This window comes from Trachinotus anak, unplaced genomic scaffold, assembly GCF_046630095.1.
Source record: "Trachinotus anak isolate AG129_WGS33_773 ecotype Australia unplaced genomic scaffold, CSIRO_AGI_Tana_v1 ptg000013l, whole genome shotgun sequence".
NCBI classification, from domain to species: Eukaryota; Metazoa; Chordata; class Actinopteri; order Carangiformes; family Carangidae; genus Trachinotus; species Trachinotus anak.
In genome coordinates this window covers 29,522,373-29,548,707 of record NW_027273864.1, presented here as the reverse complement: position 1 = coordinate 29,548,707, position 26,335 = coordinate 29,522,373, and the positions used below count along the sequence as shown (strand labels likewise).

The 26,335-nt window shown below is 42.0% G+C and overlaps 1 protein-coding gene across 5 annotated transcripts in view; it reads left to right on the top strand.

Annotated features, from left to right (window-relative positions):
* LOC139631255 (plasma membrane calcium-transporting ATPase 1-like) overlaps window positions 1-26,335 on the top strand; it is an 88,087-nt gene that overhangs the window by 14,906 nt on the left and 46,846 nt on the right. For all 5 annotated transcript variants that reach the window (XM_071495311.1, XM_071495307.1, XM_071495308.1 and 2 more), the window contains exon 2: window positions 17,130-17,360. In XM_071495311.1, coding sequence (XP_071351412.1) covers window positions 17,165-17,360 — 196 coding nt within the window. In that variant the 5' untranslated portion in view covers window positions 17,130-17,164. The remainder of the gene's footprint in view (window positions 1-17,129; window positions 17,361-26,335) is intronic.

The window sequence follows — 26,335 nt, the reverse complement described above, 5'->3', positions numbered from 1 at the left end:
AGGGAGCCTTTGGCCTCGCCTCTGTGAGATCATGTGCTCAATGAAACTGAAGTGGCTTTTCATTTCAAAGTTCACCAGAAAAACATGAGCAGGAGAGGGTGGAGGAGAGGCGCATCAGAGCTGTGTGTGTGTGTGTGTGTGTGTGTGTGTGTCCATGCTGTATGGTTTCACACACCACATGTGTTCATGTGACTTTGAACGTGTCATCGTTGTGTTCTGCTTTTAACACCATCTGAAATGTCCAGAAGAAAATGGCGACTGTAGCTCAAGTGGCAAAACAGGTCGTGGATAAATGTCGGGGTTGGTGGTTTGATCTCCAGCTCCTCATGTCGAGGTGTTGAAGTGTCTCTATCTGCAACAAACTCCATTCATATACACTAATACTACTACTCCCCTGTTGTTTAATGGCAGTGCAGTTGGCAGGAGGTGGTTAGGATGGGTGGCGCATGTACGGGGTGCACAACTGTCACATCACAGACAGGTTTCACATCCAGAGTCTCACCAAACCTTACCGATTATCGGAATCATTATTTCTTTTAACCAGTGAAATAAATTAATAAAAAATGCAGCCGCCTGTCCAGCCGTTGAGCTGTGCTGCATTAAACAGAGGTGACTCGGTTATTAAGTCTACCCTTCATTGATATAAATGGAGTGGTCAAAATAATAGAAACACCTGGATGCCACGTTGGTTTGTGTTTTCATATCAGTCATCAGTCACCTTAATTACTAATAATCAGTATCAGAATCGGCCTTGAAAAAAACCCTATCAGTCGATCCCTAGTGTCTACGCTGCACTGAAGTAAATTCATTTGTTCATGTGAAGCGATTTTTTTAAACAGTTCTTTAAACCATGAGATGTGTTCCCTTGCACACTCCGACGTGCTGTCTTTATGTTGAACTTGCTGCTGATTCTGAAACTGAGTCAAAAAGTGATGACTGACTGTTTCCTGTCACCTCCTCACTTCACATTCCTCCCGTGAATACGGGCCTGTCACACACTCGGCTGCTCTCTGATTGGACTGCGAGATACACTCCTCCCTGCCGTTTACATGAATGGCAGCTTGTGTTTGCTGCATTCATGCATTCTCTCAGTTATTTTTCATAAAACTCAGGAATGTTTGGTGTCACATTGTCCAACTGGTTTTCAGCCCAACAAACAGCAGACTGTGAAGCTTTTTTTCCACTCTGCTCTCAGTCACAAGATGCTCCTCCAACAGTCATCTGAGGATGAATAATGTCTCTCTCTCTCTGCTCAGGGCTGGAACAGGCTGATGGCTGTTGGGGTTATTTTTCTGCTGAAAAATGTACAAATGCTGTGCACAACGGAGCTGATTAGGCCTCCACAATGTAGTGGTTGACTAAAGTTGTTGACTAGATTAGGTTTTTTGGTTCTGTTATATTATAAAACAACATGCTCATGAACATTTATGTATTTTCTTTTACAGGAACTTAACCTGTCCTGCACCTGTAACTGTACTTTTAGGGGTACGCACGTCTTCCTTCCATCTTTCTACTGTATTTAACAAACTGGGACATCATTAAAATGCAGCAGCAGTACAGACCATCCCAGTTGTTCCCGAACAACAGGGCGTTGTGACCAAGGCTGAATAAATGCATGTAGTAAGCAGCCGCTTCCTGGCCCTGGGATTTAAAGCACTGACCACAATGTCCCTAATTAGAGTCTGACCGGGGTTCTCTGTTATATGTCAGTCCCCATCTCTCTGTCTGTAAAGGCATAAAATACTTGTTTTTCTTTTCCTAGCATTGCAAAAAGCTGCTCTGATTAACACCTGTGAGGTGAACACACAATGTGATCGATCAGTCAATCACCCGCTGAGCTGAATCATCATCTCATGATTGATTTAGTTCTGAGATGATGTTGTTTGCCTCAGTAAATGTGTGGCCTTTCTGCCAGCTTACCGGCTGTCTGCAGATATTAGACTGATCAAGAAACACAAACAGCAGGAACAGATGAATTTCTGTGCTGAGTTTTCTGCTCTACCTGTGCTGAAACTTATTATTAAACTAGTTCTCCGTGCTCTACTTCATCTCAGCATCTGGTGCTGATCGTCCATAGCTGCACGTGGTAACCTGGATGTTGTGATTATGCATAACTACGACAGCCTTGCATGTGTTGCAGGTGTTTTATGATTCTCGCTCCACTGTCTTGCACACAAAGTGGACGTGAGGTAACAAGCAACAAGGATCCCAGGCCACGCTAACGCTACCAACCAGTGCCAAATGCCATCAGCCCCTGAAAGTATCTGGAACTTGGATTAACTATCATGTTCTCAGCAGAGCGAAAAATTAGTTCCAGGAGCTCATCCTCAAAGTGGACGAAGGCCAGTGGAAAAAAAATCAGATTCAGAGAAAATAGGTAAATGTTACCAGACGTTTTCAAACTGGAGAGCTGAAGGGGATGATGTGATGCAAAGATCCTGCGTGAGGTGAAAGGGGATCAGTATGAAAGTAATCCATTGACAGCTGCCTGTACATCCATGGGTGCTTTTTAAACAGGAACTGCTAATCGCTATTGGCATATCCTAATGGTGCCAACTTCAATAAGCCTGTGCAGCGGAGCTCTGAGAGAGAGGTTCCACTGCTGAGGTTGTGTTTTCTGCCTGAATCTCAGTTGCACTTCTGGACTGTGAGGACATTAAAGTAAAAGATGCTTGTGTGTGCAGTGTGAAGCTGTAGCAGAATCAATCAATTAGATGGACTCTCCATCCTCTTCCAGGACTCTCCTGAGATAGAGCCAGACGGACTGTACGGATAAATAATGGTCCTCATAACGACTTCCAGACCTTTCTAACTGGCACCTTTATTTATTCCTGTGATTGACAGGAAAAATGTTGATTTAAGTACATTTCTTACAGCCTGTACTGAATATGTGCAGCCTTTCCTCTGACTCTGTGTTTGTGCCGTTTCCTGCATTGCTCTGCAGCCACCGCCATCATTGTTTAGTCCAGTCCCACAGAAAACAACCTGCTGCTGTCTGACTGCTAGTTACCAGCAACACTGTCACCTGAATATCACTAACAGATAGTTGGAGTGGACAGTGGAGAGAGTTTCACAAAGATGGATGTACCACAGTGTGAGTTCCACTCAAGTGTCTGTTCAGTTCACAGTGGCTCAGCCTCCGTGTAGCGTCAGAAATGTTCTGAATACAGTTCCACAGCTGGCTCCATGAGGAGTCTACAGGAAGAAAACTGCATTTTTTTATTGATTGATTCATTGACTTTAGTTCCCTGCACGCAGCAGCTCTTCATGTCCACAATGAAACTAAAGGTCCATCATTGCAGGGGATAAATTCACAGCATATCAGCAGGAGAGCTGACCAGCTGCCTGTGGAGATTACACTAACTCAAACTTTACGCTGAGATCTTTAGGAGGACACATTTTATACGACTATTTAAACCCTGTTTTCAAACTCATGAACAAAACCGTGAGCCGTTCAGCAGAAAACAGTCAATCATTCAAACATCTTCTCTCTGCTCACTCCTCCGTTGTTCTCGCTCTTCTGACACTTTAATGGAAGATCGATGTGGTTTTTAATGCTTCGGGGCTTCAGTGTTTTCGACCTCTTCAGACTATTTCTCTTCTCCATGTTGTGCAAAAAATCCCTACTTTGTTCTCCATCTCCGTGATAAACATGGAGGTTACAGCTGCTGAGAAAATATGTTTCTTTATGTTCTGTATTTATGTCGGTGCCTGATGTGGCGTCTTTAATGAAACATGACTAACTTCAGTGTTTCCTGCAGGAAACAGATCAGCACAGGTGGAGAAGTTTTTCCTGACAGATTTCTACAGTTGTCTTGACTTTTCTCAAGTTTTGATATTATGGTTTGTGAAGGTGTTACTGGAGGAATTAATTTGACTTTATTTCTGCTGCTGTAAAACAATGAGGGAAACCCTGTATATATATATGTTTAAGTAGCTGTTGTCTGGTTTACTGGCTCTTTCAGTTTCAGAATTCATGCTGATGACAGCAGTTCAGACTTGGACAGACAGTTACGGTTCCTCGGCACTGAATATATGAGAAGACCTTTGTGTCAATAAAGTTTTGTGAAGAGGAGAGATGATCATGTCTGTTGGCTCAGCTGCAGTAACACCTGTGACCTGTAGGCTGTTAGGTGCAGCTGGTGGAGGCTGTGCACAGAGTGGAGCTTGTGTTTCTGTGAGAGTTTACACTCAGCTAATAAATGACAAATTACAAAGATGGGACTGAAAGCAAGAGTGAAGTGTTGGGCTGAACAATTAATCGAAATATTATCAAAATCGCAATGTGGAAAAGTGCAATATCCAAATTAGATGAGCTGCATTTTTTTGATTGGCAAAAAAATAAAGGTGGGAGAGTCCAGCCTACAAATCACATTCTGCAGATGTAAGGGAACATGCTTGTTTGGTACACACTCCAACAAAATCAAATCATCATCATTTTTGTATTTATTCTCAGTGATAATGGAAAAATGACCTTTCCAACTGAAATCATGACTCATATCACAATATCTGCCAAAAGAATTGCAATATGATTTTTTTTTTTTTTTTTTAATGCATATTTTTTCAGCCCCAGTGTGGAACATAAAACAAAGGGGAAGGAAAGAAACAATTGCTGCCCAAACAACTTAACACTTCCCTCTTGATAAGCAGCAAAAACACAGTGACTTTAGATCTGAGCTGCTGCAGCAGTCGACCACTGGATCAGAACAGGAACCTGCTCCCAGTGCTCCCAGTGCTCCCAGGACACTGGGTCTGGGGGCTTCTGGTCTTTGAATATGTTTAGGAAGTGAGACTAAAACAGGGCGTTCAGAGTCCAGTGGTTGAGATCAGCTGCTTCCATCAGCTGGTTAAGAACTGTACTTCCATGTTTATATGTAAAGCAGCTCACTGAGTCACACAGAAGATCACTTACATATTCATTCTCATTCAGTCATGTGCATATGTGCAGATCCTGACTCTGTTCGAACTGAACCATTTCACAGATGTTGACCCAAACAAGTTGTTTGTCTTTTTTAGTGTTGTTTTTCAGAGAGACATTTACACCATGTAACAATAAAATTCTCAAATCCACATTTATAATTTAGGGCAGCAGACACCACTGACATATGATGCACTGTAAAACACACACGCTGCGTTTGACTAAAAGAAACAGAAACATGATGTTAGACTGAATAATGAAGAGAAACTCAATGATTATTAGGATATTTTTACTGCTTCTGCATATTGGGATTTTCCAATCTGCACCAAATGATTGCTGATCAATTAATTAGGTGATCAATAGTGAATTTGTTGGCAGCTATTTTGATAATCAATTATATTTAGAAGCAAAAAAGCCTAAACTCCGTTGGTTTTTACATAAGACTTTTAAAGTTGTGACATTGGACTTTGGGAAACTGTGATGAACATGTGTCACAATTTTCTTACAGACCAAAGGATTTCTCCACTGATTGAGAAAATAATGAGATTAATTAATCTTTATTTGCTGCTCTGTTCCCTTCATGTATTCAGAGGTGAACTGTAAGTGCAGCTGTAGTTTTGGGAGTAAACCTGAATCAGATCCAAAATAACCTGTCGGATAAACAAATGAAGCTTCTGATGTTGTCATCTGATCTCTGCTGTAATATAATGTCACAAACTCAGGTGTGTTGTCTCTTTATGGTGTCATGTCGGGCTGTTTGCAGCCCTGCACTGTCATATTTTTAGCATCGTCTTCTTCGTGTTCTTCTTCTTCACTTACATCACGAGGGAAATGCTGGTGCGTCCCACCTGATGTGTCCTGTTTATCAACGAGCTGCAGACAGGAGCTGATATGCAGCATGTCAGAGACACGCTCCATGTCTGGTTGGCGTGCCTTGGCTGTTTGTCACACACTTCTGGTTATCTGCTTTGTGGTATTCGTAAAGGAGAGACCTGTCCATTCCTCTGTGGTTGTAATGTGAGGCCATTTCAGGCTCATTTTTACAGACACAACAAGCCTCTCTCAGTTAGTCCAAATTGAAATCCACATTCAGACGAGAATGTTTCACCAACAGAAGTGATGGTGCTCTGACCACTTCATTTGATGTGTAATATAACGTTCCCTGACTCAGGTAGAACAATGCCGACTGTTAAAATCTACTGCAAATCCTTCAGCACCTGAACCTAAAGAATGTGTACCACATCAGCTTTCAAGCAAAAATTACATTGCATTCAGTTCCAAGAAAGGATCTTGTGGTATGACCTCCCCCCAAACTGGCTGGGTATTGGAGAGCCTTGGTGCATGTAATATTTCAGTCTGATTGATGAGGTGGGGCCAATTCACAACCAGCAGGAACTACGTCGCTCACTGTTCCTCACAGAAATGAATGGGGACCCAAACCTGCGGCCACAGTGTGTTTTAGGCTACAGGAGCTTTGTTCAAATTAATTTGAAAGAATCACGTTAATTTAAATTTATACGAGTCAAATTAAAAAAATGAACATTCAAAGAACAGAAGTGAAATGGGCCAGTACTGATGGGGCTGTGTTAATGTGACCGACTGGTTTAGCCAACACACAGTAACTGTCATGACTCAGGACTGATGCTCAGTCTAAACTCCTTTGACTGAAGCCACACAAGGTTTTTAGTTTGGGGCTCCACCTGTTAGTTTCCAGCCCTGAGGAGGTCAGCTGGCTCCAACCCCAGCTGCAGGTACTGTGCCCTGCACCATATCAAAGGCAGGACGGCCCACCCCCGCAGCCCTGTGGAGCTCGTTAGCTGTTGGAGCTAATTGGGAGGGTCTTTATTGCACAGATGCTGACGCACTTCAAAGGAGTTCCCCTTCAAAGAGCACACAGGTCAGAGCGGGAATCGGAGGAGGAACATTAATATATTTATGATTTCATGTTAAATACTTTGACTCTGAGGTATTTCCTTATAGAACGCACTGAAGAACTGATCAACCAGGAGAGAGCGGCCTTTCAAAATGTTACTTTTGTTAAAGAGACAATAGACAAATTGTATGTTTTAACTTCTCATGATGAAGTAAATGTTGACTGCAGTGTGTAACGTTATCGTGACCGTCGGTATTTAGACTGGTTCCCTATGAGCTTGGCTTTCACTACGCAGTACTCTACCACAGGGTATGACATTTCTTGGAAGAATTAGGGCTCAGATGAGGGCACAAAGGAAGATGACTGCCACTGTGCAGCCAGAACAGAGAGAGGATAATGTTTTTGGGTTCCTCGGTAGCTTGGCAGTCGGTAGCGGTCGGCGGCTGAAAGCCCTGGAAGAACAAGCTGCCCATGTAATAAGAATGTTGTTTTCAAAATGGCAGGATATTTTTGTGAAAATCAAATCGTCTTTTCATCTTGCAGACGATGGATCGGACCTGTGGGTGAGCCACATGGACCTTACTGTTTGATGAAAAGCGCAAACATTAAAGGGACATGGCTCCAAATCTTTCAGCTTTAAGTGTTTTTGAATTTGCAGCCTGTTTCCCTTCATCTGCTGCAACAATCGAGGCTTTTATCAGACTGTTCCTGATACACACTCACACCTGGGGACTGACCAGCACCCAGTCTGATGTGTCCACATACACACACACACACACACACACAGGCTGCTGGAGATCTTGTCCTCTGTATGTGGGTTATGATGAGTGAGGATCAGGAGTCTCCAGTGATGAACAGGCTGAGCTCCGCAGCTTCAGTAAACAGGATTATTGAATCTCTGGACGCTCTCCAGATGTTGCTGCTTTGTTTGGTTCAGATCCTTCTTCTTCCATGTGCCGCTGTTTGGTCCAACAAAGATATGAAGGACATGTCCTTCCCTCCACTTGTTTGTCTCACTGCCTTCACTGCATCCACTCACTTCATCTAATGACACACACACACACACACACACACACACACACACACACACACAGACACAGCTAGGGATGGGTTCTGATTGGCAGATCCATTTTGTATCTGGGTTCGAGTTGGTAAAATATTCAGATTCGTTAATTTTCTGCAGCCAACAAATCCCGTATTGACTCTTTCCTTCATGTTGACTGTGTTTACCTCTGACACCACAGGCATCAGCGACAGATCTGGTGGACTGGACTTAAATGTTCCAAGTCAATGAAACATCCGCAAAATATAATATTTGTGGGGGAGTGTTCACTACAAAGGAGAGAAACAACAAGTCCTTTCTGTGAATTTCTGCTGTCCAACATGTTCAAGTGCTCGGCCTCAGCCTTCGGCTTTAATATTATTTTCACTGTGTTGTGTTTAATTTATCTTTGTTCTCTGCTCTGTTCAGCTTCAACACAGTGAGGTGCAAACACAGATTTCCCTCTCAGCAGCAGGAAAGATGAGTGAGGGGTGGGCTCACGAATATCGCAGCAGTGGTAAAATATACGGTGAAAGATCTACAACCCTTAAACACAGCAAAGCTGCAGTTTTTATTAGTCTCAAATTGGTAAACAAGAAGAAGCTGGAGTCTTAAATTTCATCATCTCCGTGTTTTGTAACACAAAAAGTTGAAACTTGTTTTGTTACTGTCCTGAGAGAATTGAAAAAGCACTCAGATGTCATCCCCCCCACTAAAGAAACTATTTTTAAAAATCTGATAAAGGACTCAGACGGAGTCTGAACTGGACTGAGATCAATAAAAAGCAATCAAACCTCATCCCTATACACAGCCTGTGTGGCTTATTGTCAGTATTATCACACAAGATCTTTACATCTCTGCACTCGGGCTGATGTTTCCGTCATCAATTAATCTCTTGGTTACTTTCTCCAATAATTGATTAATCATTTAGAAAATCCTTCAAGTGTCTTGTTCCGTCCAACCAAAGCCAAAGATGTTGAGTTTATTCTATAGAAGACGAAGAAAACCAGCAGCAGTGACATTCCTGACACTCGTTTAAAAACGATGCAAAATCACTGGAAGGAAGTGATGTTTTCCCAATCTTTTCATCTCTACTCTACTCACTGAATCTTATTACAATAAAATATTTAAATCTGGTTTCACTAAAAACAGGGAGCAAAGATTTTGATGCATCATTTCTCCAAAGCGTTCAGTCCAAAGAGAGTCGGCCTGGTAGCATCACACAGAGAGTGTTCTACATTGATTTTCTGCACAAGTGTGTGTGTTGATACGTCTCTTGTGTTGGTCCATGTGGTCGTGAAGTTTGGGTTTAGATGGGTGAAATGGATTGATAAAACATTCGGGGTGTTGTCTGAAAATGAAAACTAACTTCTGTGAAAAGACATAAAAACTCGGTGGTGACACACATGAGAAACCACAGGATTTGGGCCACCTGGCTTTCCATAGTTTGATGCTTTCCTGCGGAGAAGGAAGGACTACAGACAAGACAGTCAAGTAATCAGATGCACTGCACACACACACACACAGACACACACACACACAGCAGCAGATACACTGTGGGGCCTCGGTCAGGTTGTCTAAACTGTCCAGTCATCCAGTCAGTCAGGAATCCCAGGAATGAGCTTTCTGCAGGGAGCCACAGTGTCGCCTGTGTCACTGCAGAGATTAAATTCAGTTTCCACAGGTTTATCAGTCCACACAGCCTCCGACCACCTGGGTGGAAACACACTTTGCCCCATGGAGAGCTGATAGTGTGCCAGAGGCAGGCTCAGTGTTTTTTGACAAATCTGAAAGCGTACTGCAGCATTTTGGGCAAAAGGAAATATTCCAGCAAACTCCTTCTGTTTTTTTGTTGTCATAACATTTAGTGAACATTTCTGTAGTTAACTGGGGAGACCCCTCCCCCCTCTTCTTACGGACAGCAGAGAGCTGCCGTGACGTAGTGTTTTTATCAGCTCAGAGTTCAGGGTTTCTCAGTAAGCTGGGGTGGAGCCTCACTTGAAAGTGACCAGAGAGGGTTAAAAGAGTTCGAGTGCAGGTTGAAGTGAATGAGGAGACGAATGGGAAACACCTGACCTGTTTCCTGTGATGATGAGTCATTTACCAAGTGGTGCGTCTGTGGGTGTGTGGGTCTTATCTGTGTGCAAAACTGTGTTATGACCCCTGGTAATTGTCCATACTGTGTCATCATCTGAGAGCATTAACATACGGTGAACTGACACAAACAGCTGTGTGTGTGTGTGTTTGTGTCTGTGTGTCTGTGTGTAAACGTCCCAGAGATGATTCCTGGATAGTCCAGGCTTTGAGCTGTGTGTTTGTGTGGGTGTGTGATGCTCCACAGTGAGCCCAGACCTCTGCCTCGTCTCTCTGCAGTGTGGGGATTTCCTTTTTCCACTCTGGTCACATGACTGCAGATATGGGTGTGGTCTCCTGCATTCCTGGCCTCACTCTTTCTCTCTCAATCTCTTGTTACTCTGTCTGGCATGCTGCGACACTCTCTCCCTCAAACACACACACACACACACACACACACACACACACACATCGCTGTCTAGACCAGACCCGTATCGCCTCGGACTCGGCTGTTTGACGTGCCCTGCATGTGGAAATGTCTGTGTGAAGTCAATGTGACATGATTCAATGGGATTGTGTGTGTGTGTGTGTGTGTGTGAGAGTGTGTTAATGTGTGTGTGTGTGTGAGATCTGTTGCTGGGTGCAACAGGAAAAAAGTTCCTCTCTGTGTGGAGGGAGTGGCCAGCACTGTGTGTGTGTGTGTGTGTGTGTGTGTGTGTGTGTGTGTGTGTGTGTGTGTGTGGAGGAGGGCTGCTGCTTTAGTATGCAGAGCAGGTGTGTCTGCAGAGGCAGAGAGGAGGAAGAGGAGGGAGGATAACAGCAGCTGAACAGAGGGACACTCTGATGGAGGATAAAAAGAGAAGAATCAAACCTTTTTATGACCTGAAACTAATTGTGTGTGTGTGTGTGTGTGTGTGTGTGAGAGAGAGAGAGAGAGACATTTTGAATTCCCGTCAAATATTTTTTATCTGTACAGTCAGAGACAGAAACTGCAGCTGGACTGTGTTTTTTAAATCTAAGAGCTGATAAAAATATTCTTAAGTTGAATGTGGGGACTTCCTGACAAACTGAATTGTGGGGAAAAAAGTACCAGCACATGTAAACATTTCTGAAGCTGAAGCTGATGAATTGACCCGACTCATTCAGTTTGTGCAGAGCTGACCTCTGATTCAGGAAATAAGGTTTGCTCATATTCTTGTCTTGTAACTGCATGTTGCAATAATCCAAGCAGGAGAGGAGGAGGGAAGCTGATTGGCTGCAGTGAGTGTAAGGACAGAGATTAGCGACAGTTAAGTGTTTGATAAAAAGCTATATAATTTACAGCTGTGTGGAATGATGATGTTGGCTTGCCAGCACAGCACAGTGTGTCTATAACTCCCACGCTATTTCCTGCCACCCGCCCCGGTTTGGCCACACTGCACAAGTAAATTTCCTCTGGCAGCTTTAGGTCTCACTGCAGCTTAACTCTGCACAAACTGCTGGTTAATGGCTCTGACAGTGAGGATCCCATGTACCTACCAAAATAAAACTGATGAGCATTTTTATTTGGACTGGAACTAAACATAGATTGATCATCATTCTGCTCTTGAACTGTTGTTAAACTTTGATTTGCATTAGAGTCAATAATAAAGTATCAAACAGTTTTAAGTTGCAGGAGTGGAAATATGTGAATATGTTGAATTATATTGATGCTTGTATATTTATCTCTAAGTTCACTTTAAGAAAATAATAAGAAACTGAACTGACCTGATCTTTCCTCGGACATTTGCTCAATCGTGGTCAATGACCTTTGACCTCCTCCCAGCACATGCTATGAATTGTTTTGGTCTGGTGTTCAAAGACAGCTGTTAGTTTCATCTGTGTCTGTATCATGTGTTCACTCAGGCTCTTGCTCAGGCTCCTCACTGTTTTGCACCCAAGTCTTATAATAGTAGAGAAACTGGACACTGGAAAAAAAAACACATTTTATTGACATTTTTCTGCCTTTTTAACAAAAGAAAAATTTATTTCAAAATGTTTTAATGAAATGTTTTACATTAAAAGGTGAACTCAGTCCGCTGTGTTAATGTACATCTGATTTCCTAATAATAACGACTTGCTGATGGTAGTCAGTGTGAGTCATTCGGCTCCTTGGGTTTGTTTAGTTTACCCAAATATAATCCTGACAAGTGCGCAGTGCACTCTGCCAAAAAACACATCATGTCCTCACTGAGATGGATTATTTTTGTAAACTGTTTGAATGTGAACAGACGTGCCTACATGTTTATGTTTTCAGGTGTTTTTCAAAATCTTCTCTGTCTGCAATTAAAGAAAAACAGAAAAAAAGTGAAACCTCTTCCTTGACGTCTCCAGCAGCCTTTGCTCCACAGTTCATTAAACACTTTAGTCGTAAATATGGGAATCTTTCCATCTCCAGCAGTCATGTTGACACAGGGAGAGACAGGCTGCGTGTAGTTCTGTAGGTATGGAAAACAACATGTCTGTAAACCACACAGATAATCTGAGCGTGTGTTATCAGCCCTGTAAGACTGTAGTGTGTCCACAGACAGACCCAGACACATCTGGTCCACAACTGTCTCACACACACACACACACACACAGAGGCCTATCATATCTCACACACACATAAGCTGAGTGGCTGGCAACATGGTGGCTGCAGCATAATTTCATCTGGAGTCAATAACAAACAGATAAGATGGACAAAGAACAGACACGGTGTCTCTGTCTCACACACACACACACACACACACACACACACACACACACACACACACACACACACTGGCTGCAAAGATCATCTATATATATAGAGACAGCTAAAAGTCCTGACATCACTTCCTGTCGAGCTCTCGTTGAGTTTTTTTTTTCCTGGCTTAGTTCAGTCTGCAGCAAAGCTCAGATGCAGAGATATAATCAATAATTATCAAATGGAAAGTTCCAGTTTCACCTCTCTCCTTTCGTCCACAGGTACTGGGTGTGGGTGAAACTGTTGCTAGGAAACACCTATAGCATCATCCAATCCAATCAACCACAGTCAAGACTGAAGTATTTAGACACTTAGTGCATATTCAACACATTTAATCTGAATGAAATTAATGGAAACTACATTAAAGTGCCAAGTCTCAGCTTTAATTTGAGGATCAATATAGAAAGAACCATGTGGACAATACAGCTCTTTAAACACAAAGTGCACAATTTAAAGAATTCAAAAGCAAAAGATACACATGAAGTCAAACCAAATTGTCATATTTATTTTGTGGAGTCAGTGTCTGTGTGATGTCTTTGACCCAAAGAGGTTGGCAGCCACTCTGTGTCCTCCCTGGAGCTGCACTGCAGACGCCTGCAGCTGGAGGATATTCCACCTCTTCACCTTGAACAGCTCTTTGCTTGCTTTGGCTGTATGTGAAAGATTGTTGTCCTGTGATCACAGCCCAGTCATCGTGTGGTTGTACCTGCTCCGTCAGACTCACCTGTCGGACTGACTCACTGTTGAAGCTTCAGCTTCTTTCATCTGGGTTTTTGGTTTTTCATTCACTTCATTCAATTTTTCATTTCATTCATCTCATTCAGTGCTCGGCTGTTGCTGAGATCTGATGAACGCATCATCATTGTGGTGATATGTTGCGTGTCTTTTCAATCACTTTCCTTCTCTCTCTCTCTCTCTCTCTCTCTCTCTCTCTCTCTCTCTCTCTCTCTCTCTCTCTCACACTCTCACACTCTCACACTCTCACACACTCACACACTCACACACTCACACACACACACACACACACACACATCTGTATATGTAATGCTATGTGTTAAACAAAGTGCTAAGTGACAGTGTGGAGTAGCTGGTGATGTGTGTGTGTGTGTGTGTGTGTGTGTGTGTGTGTGTGTGTGTGTGTGTTATCACTGTGTCATTATCTTACGTTAATCAAACACTTGCTCATTAAAGCATCAGCCACACACACACTCAGCTACATGACAAGCAGGAAAAGGGGAATATGTGTGTATTAACTGTGCGTGTGTGTGTGTCAGCAGGTGTGTCATTAAGGTCTAAAAAAAGAACGCTTACCTTTAGACTGAAGTGGGTGTGGTGCTGTGGTTAACAAATGATAAAGGTGTGTGTGTGTGTGTGTGTGTGTGTGTGTGTGTGTGTGCCAATGGAAAATCTTAATTCTCTGATTATTGTGGCCAATAATATCATAGTAAACGTCATCATCATGGATCAGGATCATAAAACTTTCCTGAAATATACGATCTAACATAAAACCATGATCACCATGATTTTACAAACCATGAGCTGCATATTGAAGCTTTGCAGGTTACAGCCGTTAACTGGAAATTACTTCAAATGCACAGTTTGTCTTTTACATCCTATGAGACTCAGTATTTAGGTCTGTAGACTCTTACATTGTTTTCTATTCCAGGTAAAAATATCACAGCTTTAACATTTTTTATTGTCTCTCTGTTGCAGGAGTTGTATTTATGTCTGACTCTTGCATACAACAGTATGTACGACTTTTACACACAGCCTGTACAACCACTCACCTGCCTGCGCACAACCTCACCATTACCACCCACAGGCCAGAGTTAAAGCTGACCTGTGAGGCATAGCAGTGTGTGTGTGTGTGTGTGTGTGTGTGTGTGTGTGTGTGTGTGTGTGTGGATACAGGGAGTTTCCTCTTTATCACTCATGTAAAATGCATGCTCTCTCTCAGTAAAGGTCACAGCTCAGCACAGATAAAGTAGCTGCACCTCAGCAGGTTGACAAGCAGATATAAGCACAGTAACTCATGGCCAGAGGAGTTGGATCGAGACAGACAGACCTGGTTCTCTGCTCCTGCAGCGACTGCTCTGTGTTTGTTTGACTGGTAAAAAAGCCTCTGTTGTGACTAATGGCAGGAGCAATGTGCTGTGTAAACAGTTCCCTGTGGAAACAGTGGTAATCGAGGTATTAGAAATTGGTGGTGGTGGTGTTTCCATTAGAGTGTTTGACTGTGGTTTATACTGGGACATCTCTGGTCTGGTATCTGTGGCATCCCTCCTGGCCCTCACATGCATTTTCTCCCTGTGCTGACTAACTCCAGCACTGGTCACTTTTGGCAAATATTGCCTCTTTCTTTTCTTCTGCCTGAAGCTGAGTCAGAGGTCAGACCACAGTAACCAGGGTTTTCTTCACACAGAAAGTCACTTCCTTATGTAATCAGCATTGTGATTGTTTCCCTGAGTTTATATAGTGGCATTTAGAGAAGTGAGTCTGTCTCAGGGGTTATGACTCAGTTTTCCAAAGTGGAAAAAAAAAGTGAAGAGTGAAAAGAATTTTAATCCAAAAAAAGGAAAACAAATCAGAGTTTGAAGCGAAGCCAGGAAACTGCTATTTTACCTGAGATTACACAAACTAAAACTGCTATTAATACTTCTCTGGAAACTTAATGCTGTCTGAAAAATATTATTATTTCCATGGATCAGGCCGCACTAACTGATTTAATCTGAATAGATCATGTACAATTATCTACCTATTTGGTCTGTTGTAATGAAATAGTTGCCAATTTCCTCTTTGTTGAACCTGTTTAATTAAGTAACCTCTTTATCTGTAATTAGCATGTTTCATCACAATGATATCACGAATGACTTGTGTAATAAAGTACAACAAACATTAATGTGATGAGGTCTGTAGGCATTTCATTTCATTTCATTTCTCTCTTGTTTTATTGCAATAATGACTCGACTTCTGGTCTGGGAACAGACGGATAATTACTGAACCCGGAGAGAGGGCATCTGTCCTGATCTGTTTCATATAACACACAGATACTCACACTTGCTGACGGAGCTCTCTGTGAAACATCTAAAAGATTGTTTGGAACAGAAAACGAAGAGAAACTGAAGAAACTCGGAGGTGAACAGACACAAAAAGAAGATTTGGGTTCAAGTTTATCTGAACAGCAGTGTTTCTGTTTCCACCTCAACACAGCTTCACACAGGAGGCAACAGTAATGTAAGAAAACTGTCTAAATCAAAACTAATCCTCAGTCAAACATGATAATTATGAGAAGAATCAGAAGTTGCTCAGTCTTTTTTCTGACCTAGTGTGGATTTATGAATGTTTATGGATGAAGGACACTACTGTAAAGAACCTAGAAATTAAACAGTTGTGGAGTAATTTTCTGTCGAGTGATTAATTGTCACACTGTCGGCAGCTCATCACTTTCTCTTTTCTTCCCTGTCTGTGGATGGACGTGGCTGTGCTGCTGTCTCAGCTTGTACAGGTGTAGAAGTGATGCAGCCTGAGAGAAAACAGGAAACACTTCTCTGACTTCAGATCATTAAACTCATTAAATCAATGACACCGTGGTGACGCTGCTCGCTCCCTAAGTGTCCTGTCATGTCTGAAGGAGGCTGTAGGGAAGTCTCTTTGTCTGACTGACAGAAAGTCACACTCACTGTGTGATGAAGCCAGTGATGTGACTGATTCGATGAGCTTCAGATTCATTTGCTCTCTAAAATCCCCCCCCCCCAGTAAAGAACCACTGACCGAGGCAAGAGCCTGTGTCACCTCCTCCACAAACCACCACTCAGGAGAATCCTGCTCAGAGATGCATCAGCAGCACTTCTCTTACTGTGTGTGTGTGTGTGTGTGTGTGTGTGTGTGTGTGTGTGTGTGTGTGTGTGTGTGTGTGTGTGTGTGTGTGTGTGTGTTTGTCCATGACAAAACACTAAACAGTGAAAAATGGAGGGCAGCCTTTGATGTGCACTTACATAATCTGTGGTGATGGGCTGGAATGCAACACTTTGGACACGCACTCTTGACTCCATCTCTCTCTCTCTCTCTCTCTCTTTCACACACACACACACACACACACACACACACACACACACACACACACACACACACACACACACACACACGATAGCAACCGTGTTTTCAGCCCTGACCCCTGGTTCTTCATCAGCAGGACGTGAATGAATCCAGTTTCTTTCAGTCTTCGTCATCGTGTTTCTCATCTTGTTTTGATTTGTTATCACTAGAATTGAATGTGTTGCTCAGTGTTATACAGTTTTTACAGTTTCTCATTTGCTTCCAGTAATGAATTCAAAGGCCAGCTCCTGTGTTCAGCCTTTATTAGAAGCGTGTTTAGCTCGCTGTGTGTCTGTGCACGTACATGCACAGTAAGGCCAGAGGTGAGGGTCTGCAGGTTTACTCAGTTCTAGGTCACATGAGGTTCTGGTTTTTCTTTCAGGGATTTCTCTGTGAACTTCTGTGAAGAGGACCAACATGGCCAACAACACGGCAGACCACCCTCCGGGGAATTCGGTTGCCGAGGGCAACCATGACGGGGACTTTGGGATGGCCATGACGGATCTGAGGAGCCTGATGGAGCTGCGGAGCGCCGAGGCTGTCAACAAGATCCGGGACACGTACGGAGACGTGCAGGGCATCTGCCGCCGCCTGAAAACATCACCTATAGAAGGTCAGACATGGTCAACACAACTAACAGGACTGAACTTATGTGTTAAATTCCTGGGTTAATAAGGGTCAAAAATGCAGTTTATCACCAGGGAAGAACTGATCTGGAGCAGTTTAGATTCCATTTTTGGGAAAAAACATTAAAATTAAAAGTTCTAATGTTTGTATATTAAAAAAAGTCAAACATACATTTTTGACCTATGATCAGAGTTCTGTCAGATCTCTACCCTGACAGGGTCTGGCCTGTACAACCTGTTTAATTATTATTCACTGTTTTTGCTGAATCATATTGTTTTTGTGTCTGTGGCCCAGCACAGGACCACAGCCTTAGGGTTGGGAACCTCTGTTCTGAAGGATAAATCATTTAAACAAGATATTAATCAAAATGATTGTGGATGATTTAAATCATCATTCAGGAAGCTGTTAATTTGAATTTTATTCAGTTCAATAATTTGCAATAATAAACCAAAGATTATATCCGCCCTGGGGCCCCCAGACCCTCAGGGACTCCTAAAATCCAAGTCACTCTGCCTTCCCTTGCTTATTAAAAATCTAGCTTCCTCTCCTGAACTAAGATCAAACAGAACATTTTTACTCTGCGCCTCCAAAAGATTTTTTTCACTGCATCATTGCACAACAACAGCAACAGGCTCTGAAATCAAGCCTTGTCTCAAAAGGACCGAGCTGCAAACCTGACTGATGTGGAAATAAGTGTGTGATGGAAAAGCAGAGGAGCTGGAGGAGGATCTGGACCCTGGCTCCAGCTCCTCTACTGCCAAAATCAGTGTGATCAACTTATTGTTTAGGTTTAGTGTGGGTCCAGAAAAGTGTCTGTACTGATAACCAAGAGAAATCACTCAACTATTCAACGAGTTGGTGAGTCAGAGTAGATTTGGAAAACTCAGCCGAACACACAGATCAAGAGGTGTCAGCGTGTGAGTCATGAAACTGCAATAATTGATACAAACAGGCAACATTTCTGGTTGACACGCTTATTATTATTTTGTGGTGAATGATGATCAGTTTGGATTTCAGTCGATTCATGAGGCCAGAAAATGGCCGACAAGCTGCTGTTTGTTATTTCTCTCTGCCTGTCTCATCTTTTGATCCGTGTGTGTGTGTGCGTGTGCGTGTGCGTGTGCGTGTGTGTGTGTGTGTGTGTGTGTTTTCAGCCATTGGTCCATTCCAGGATTGAAATTAGTTCCAGCCCGTTCCCCTAATGGCTCCATAGATCATTGCTCTGTTCCATTTAGTAATCAGAGGACAGCTGTAGTCGCGTCCTCCACACAAGAAATTACTCACTTTAATGAAGAAAGCGTAATTATATTTTCAGTGTAGAGAGAGGGGGGCGGGCAGGGGGGGTAAACCTAAATACAAAATTGAGGGCAAACACACAACGATTGACTGTTACAGTTAACTAGGGTGAACTGGTGTCCGTCCAGTTTCAGGACAGATACTGTTTGCCGTCTGTTTATTGTCAGTAATGTGATGTAATGTCCTACATCAGCTTACTCACATTTAACATGACGGCAGTGATTCAGTCACTTGTATAAAGCAGCTCAGCATTAAAATATAGAGCAGCAGACTTTAAGATGTCTATTTATGCTGCGTTCATGCAGCGTCAGCAGAAAAACTCCGACTCATTCACACGTTATTCTGAGGTGTTCAGATCAAGAGCTAATGTTGAAGTCACGATTGAGAAGTAGCCTCCAGTAGCTGCTATTGTCGGGTCACATGTAGAATTGCAATGATTGGTTGATCAATCAATGGTTTATCGGAATAAAATTAATGGACGACTATTTATGAACATTTGCTGGTTCTAGGTTCTCTAATGAAAAGATCTGCTTTTTCTTTCTTTTCCTTATGACAATAAACTTCATATCTTTTGGGTTTTAGACTGTTGATTGGTCAAAACAGGTCCTTTAAAACAATATTAAAATGATTCTTATTACATTGGATTAATATTGGAAAGGCCACAGCAGCAGATGGTGGGTTTGCAGCTGTAATAACCGACATCAGCTCTGTTTCCTGTGAGAGTCTCGTGCACACTGAGGTGAACTGTCACTAACAATAAAAACAACTACATAGACTTATAATTACAGAATATAAATACATTGAAAGGCTGCTGCTGAAAAAATGTTGACCATAGATAATGAGAAACTTGAGGATTATAACCTGTTGTGTGCCAGTGCAGATCAGTGCTGTGTCTCTGCGACAGAAGGAAAACCTGCAGGACCCCTGAGTTTCACACAGAGGTTACCTGTTTCTCACCTTAGTCTCATTTCTCACATCAATCCGGTTTGTTTTGTGTCACTGATACGTTTCTCACGTCCAGGAACACAACAGAAAACCTGCCCGGCTGTCTGATAGCCGGACGACAGTTCGCTAACCCGATTAGCTCAGTAACAGAGATGTTTTGTTAGCAGTTAGAGACCTCACGCAGTTTCATTTAATTCTGTTTGCCTTTGATAATGAGATGTTTCTTCTTCAGCTGCTCTTACTTTCAGTCTGTAAAATCAGCTTCTGATTGGACATAGAGATGACTGTCATTGACGAGTTCAAACTGACCACACACACACACACACACACACACGTCTCAGCTGTAGCTGTGTGTCCTGCTGGTTAATGTGTATTGATGAATCAGTCTGTTGCCGCTCTGGAGGTCATTGATCGTCCTTCTCATCATTTTAAAAAATCAGTGTATTTCATGGTGAGAGGACTCGCTGCCTCTGAGCACGAGACACAGAGCTAGATGTAAACTTTATTTAAACGGGACCAGGGTAACAAAGACAAGGCTTCACAAAGAGACACATATGAACCTAAAAATAAACAACTACTTTAGGAAAATGCTAATGAACAGCGGCACGTTCTGTCAGGTGAGAAGAAGACAAGGTGATTTCTCTTTGAAGCTTTGCTTTTATTCCTTCCTGTAAAAGAGTTGGAGCTGAACCTGGCAAATGAAATTGATTTTAACAGACACTGACTGTGTCATCAGCTGATGATCAGATGTTCAGATTTTAGCTGATATCGGCCCCTCAGATCACAGCTACACAAAACATGTGATCAGACAAAACTGATCAGACAAATAGAGTTTCTGTTTCGGACGTAACTGACTGAACTATTTTCATTCATTATTAATTATTTGGGTTCATCAATAAAAGAACCCAATGACTCCCAACCAAAGGTTCTTGTGTTCTAGGAGGTTGTGTTAATCCTGTGTTTATTGTGATAATTTGTGTTTAGGAAGATAAATAGGACTACAAATTGTTTCAAGGCCGATCTGCAGCATATTGACTGCAGACATGATGACTGCACAGGACACGGCTCCAGTTTTAATGCCTGAACTCCAGCTCCTGCGATGTGTGAACACAAGTCAGCAAGAGACCAGAGTAATGGACAAATGTGTGATATTTACAGCTTCTGTCAAATGGTTGTATGAATATAAACCTGAGCAAATCTACCAAAGAAGAAACAAAACCTTAAAGGAGCTAGGTTCTGCTACATATCCACGTTAGCATTAACAGCTGTTTACTTACGAGTCTAGAAGAAATGTTACGTTACGTTCGGCATCAAACTTATTTTACCCCCGTAGACAGTATTGCTCCTGTTTTGTTTCCATTTCTATCTCCTTTTTTCTTTTACTGAAGTTACCATGCTAACCAGCTAACCCTGAAGATGTAGCGCTGCTCACAGGGCGTTTTATAACTTGCTGTTTCATAAATGCAATGATGACTGAAGCTGTTGCCAAGACTGGTAAATAAACAGCTAACGCTAAATAACAACAGCAAAACGTACAAATAGCTCCATTATTTGAGTTTTTTCAAAGGAGAATAAAACAGTTTTTGTACATAATTGTGGAAAAATCATATAAGCCCTCCTTTTTCTGTGGTGTGATGACATTTGAGATTTGAAAAAGAGGATATTTAGTTAACAATTATGTAAAACAGAAAAGCCTCACGCTGGAGAAGATGGGGTCAGAGGATGATTATTAAATTCTCACATATTGTCCAGCTTATATTAGAAATGGGTGTTTATTTCTAATTTCCCCTGTTCCCCAATGAATGCAAACTTCTTCCATGTTTTCCTGTTAACTTCACGATAATGTCCATTTCCACAGCACTGCAATGCTGACATTCAGCGGGCCTGAGAGGGGTTTCTCTTTGCCTCTTGCCTCCAAACAAAGCCAAGCTGCAATAAATGAAACTTAACACGTCCTCCAGACTTTTTAGATTAAACACCCAGGTTTCCCTTTGTAGGTGGGCTTTTAATATGGAAAAACATCAGGAAGTGTTGAGTTGTGTAGCTTAATTAGTCTGAAAACATGATTCCTGTTGAACAGAGAAACAGATTGTTGAGTATAAGGTGACTGATGTAAAGATGAGTTGCTGTGGAGACGGAGGTAACTCCTCCCTCCACCTTGCCTTTATCAGTGACTGGCTGTTATTTGAGACGCTGTCATCCTTTGAATTCCAGCTTTATATGAAAGTTTATAGTTGTTTCAGCACTAATTGTAACCATGCAGAGATCTCGAGCTGTGATTGGTCAGTTTGGGCTGCAGTGAGTTTCCACGGCCATGACTCTGCTCAGTCACAGTCACAGTGAAGACAGTTCACTTTTCACCGAGATATGTACTGAGCACGCGATTAATCTTCGGTCAGGGTTTAATCTGAGTTATACATAAATCAGTTCACACACTCACACTCACACATAAACACACACACACACAGTGCTAGTATTATCTAGGTTCAGAGGGTTCTGGGCCTGCTGGCATGTCAGATCTTTTCGAGCTCTGTGGCGTGAGAAGTCAGCAACCAGTCGAGATTCAGCTCGAGCTGCGTGACCCAAGTCCTATTCACTGCAACTGACACACACACACACACACACACACACACACACACACACACACAGCCTCAGGTCATCCAAGACTCTGCCAGTTGAAGCAGAATGCTCCTCTAAGCCATCACCAAGAGGGAGAAAGACTTCAAGACATGCGATGCTCTTCCTGTCTTTCTTTTTTTCTTTCTATCAGGTTTTTCATCCTTTCACATCTCTTATAATAAACTAAAATAAGCTGTTGTCTATAGTGTTTCTTGCCCATTGAAATTCTCTCTCCAGACTTTGAAAACAAATATAAAAATAACAGAGAAATAAAAATCTAAAATATACTCTGGAGCATTGTGTTGTCTGCAGGATTTCAGTTTAAAAAAAAAAAATAAAGTCTGAGGACTTATGAGGCTCAGTCATTGCATCATTCTGCAGCAGGGGATGTGAGTGTCTTTATTAAAGGCAGGTTTATTTCCTGTGGACCCCAGTCTGTGGACACTAAAGATAGAACATGCTCTCTGTGAGCCTGTGATTTAAACTCTTCTGTTAGGTCTGATTTTCCTTTATCAACCAAGATGCCTTTGTCTGTTCCTATGACAAAAAACAATAACATCCTATTCCACTTTATGACTATTAAAAATGAGGCTTTATCAGAGATGTTCCAGACAGCAGCAGTGGGTGAGTCTCAGTGATCACGTCAGCTGGCGTTTGAGGGCAGATGATGTTGAATCTTTATTGTAGGAGACACCATCTACTAACGTGAGTATGTAGTGTGTTCCAGCTGATAGCGTGTGGAAGTATGTACTAGATTAGCATGTATATCTTAGACATACTCGCATTGCATCTCTTCAGACTGCACAATGGCCGACACGTTGCAGCAGATTTACAAACAGGTGTTGGATAAACTGACCACACATTTGAAATCTACACGGTTACATTGCAGTACATGGAGTATGTATTAGGCAGTTTGTTAGTATGTGGTGAATTACTGACATTACTTAAAGGAAAAATGTCTTTCTGTTAGTGTCTGTTTACTCCCCCACCACACAAATCCAAGTTCTGTTTGTGGTTTTCAAATTCAGTTCACATTTCATTTTCTGAATTTGTGCCTCAGACTCTTGATAATCTTAAAATGGACCAGGAATTCTTTCTCCTGCAGGGAATAATGTTGATCCATAAGCTTCAGAGTAAGTGAAGTGTTTCTGCTCAAGATGAAACCTTTTTATTTCAGAGGGACGTGTCTTTGCCTTCATATATTTGGCCTTTGGGCAAACTTGCAACTGTTTGTGTCGACTCACATCTTTGCATTGATTTTATGTGCAGTCAGTTTGTTCCTGAAACTTTTTGCTTTGCTGTTGCCGGAACATAACTCAGCAGTTGGGTTTCATGCTTGAAATTGGCAACTGAAGCTCAAGCTGAAGAATAAACTTCACATCACACTGCAGACACAGAATCTATTTATTCATATGGTCTTGTATTGAGCAAAAAAATCTGCCAATGTTGCTTGACTAGAATCCTAGAAAACAGGATGGACAGAAAAACCTAAATTCAAGTAAATAGATCAACAAACTTGTTTGATAGGATTCTTGAATTGAGAAGTTGTACAAGTGTTTTTACTGTTAAAATAAGAAAAACAATCTTGTTCCTCTGCTGGGATATAATGTAAAACAGTGTTATGGCTTATTACTGGTTCAAATTAGCTCAATATTAGCTGGAATGTCTTATTAAGACATTATATATTATTATTATTATTATTTATTTCTTTTCAGACAAAAAATAAAACTACTTTTTGACTTTGAAATTCCTTTTTTACAGTGCACTTCTGTCTTATGTGTCTGTGTCACTCCAGCTGTGGGACGGCAGTGACAGAATAAAGCACTGCAGGGTGATGATAGGAAAGAAAAAGGGGCAAAGACAGAGCTGAAGTGCTGAGATGATGAAGGAAACTCCTCTCTCTTTGTAGTGGACATCAAAAAGTCTGAGCAATGAGACTGGACATTAATACACACTGCTGTAGTTGAATCTGTCAGAGGGAGATTGAATGAAAGTGAAAACTGTGCGTGGTAAAAGACGAAGCTGCGTGTTGGCTGATGAAGCTTTGTGAATTGGAAGAGACCTCTTTTTGGACCAATGAAGATCGTTTCTGCTGGAAGCTGAAAAGCATCAACATCTGTGACAGGCCAGTGTGCAGCAAACTGCTGGAACATCATCTCAGAGCTTTAATCTGCATCTCCAGGGGCACGTTCACCAACACAACAAGCTCCTGCCAGGCACCAGCTGAAACCCGCCTTCACAATCACAACATTTAACCAGGAAAAATAGACTCGTATCTATCAGGCCACCAGCGAAGAGGCTCTGTGATCCTTTGTTTCTTTATTTTAGTGTGTCAGGAGTTTTTGACATCAATGGCTGATCAGACCAAACTTTGAACTAAACATGGCTGATGACTTTGACAGGTGGTGTATTTTTAAAATCTCTGTGCACCAGCTCATCATGAAGCTGTTTCTGCTTCAGCTCTGAACCACAGAGATACTCAGTCAGACATGTGAGGAGGCTGTAGGTCGAATAAACTGAGGTATATTCACAGCACCGTGGTAATACAATAGCTTTTAAGTTTGTCTTATCTCATCTGCTCACCTTTATCTCACCTTGTCTCGTTTAATCTCACTTCACCTCAGTCTGTGTCCTCCAGCCTCACTTCACCTGCCTCCTTTTACCTCACCACACCTCATGTCACCTCCTCTCACTTTATCTGTTATAATATATTATTATATCTATTTATTCTTTATCTCACTCTGTCCCATATCTTCTCACCCAACAGTCCCTTTTACGTGCTCCAGAGCTGAAACGATGAGATGATTGACAAAAAATTCATCTTCAACAGTTTTGATTATCAATTTATTATGATTAAGTGTTGATTTAAAAAAAGTAAAAGATTCTCTAGTTTTCTACCATTTCATCACCTCTTCTCATCTTATCTATCACTTCATCTCATCTTTTCTCATCTCATCTCATCTCATCTCTTCTCCTGACGCCACACATCATTACACATCAGCTCGTATCTCCTCACATCAAACCACTGTATCTTATCTCATTTCATCTCATCTCATTTCAAATCACCTGATCTCTACTACGATCACTTTATCTCTGCTCTCATAACCCATCATCATCTCAGGTCACATCAGATGATCTCATATCACCTCGTCTCATCTCATCTCAAATAATCACTTCTCGATTGCCTCTCGATGATGTCTCTCATCTCATCTCCTTTCACATCACTGCTCATCATATCTTTGTCCGTCATTTCAGCTGGTCTCAGATCACCTCATCTAATCGTACATAATCTCATCTCTTATCTCCGTCAGACTCACCTTTCAGTTGTTAAATATTTCTGCCCTTGAAGCCACTAGTTAAGGTCATATGACATGAGAGATGAGGAAGCTAGTCCCGCTGTGTGGAGTGTGGATGCTCACTCCTCTGAAAGTAGATAAACCTTAAAATGGCAGAAACTATTATCCAGTTGTACCAGATAACTGCCTCCAAAAAAGGAGGCAGATGGAGAGAAGTCATGAGGAGGAAGGGGGGGGGGGGGAGAGAATAAGGAATAAGGGGCAATTATTAAAACATATAAAGACAGAAACATGTCTGAGCTCATGTTCGTGCTGACTTTCAGAGTCCTTCTCCGTGAGACATCCTGGCAGTGCGGTCTGTTGCCATTCAGATCACGTTCCACTGCACATCTGCCAACTCCACCAAGAATCCACAGCAGCCACGTTGATGCCCACTCGCTGCCATGCAGGGGAAGTCGCAGATTTTCAAGTTTAACTGAAAAAATACCAGATTCATTAAAAAGAAGCAGATGGTTTGAACTAACTGTCATTCAGACTTGTCCCTGTGTACCAGGAAGTCTCTGCGAAACAATACTGTTCACTAAAGTTAAAGTTAATGAGGTCCTGTGATGAGCAGATAAACACGACCTGCTGATTACCCTTCATTATTTAATGTAGCACAATAAATACACTGGAAATGGCCTTTTCAAAGTCAAGTTTTCACCCAGTGCAATAAAAACTAAAAGCACGGAGCTCTGAGGACGTAGCGCTGCTGGCCTCCTTCTCTGGAAGCGTTCGTGTCGACAGAGAAATCTTTTATTTTGAT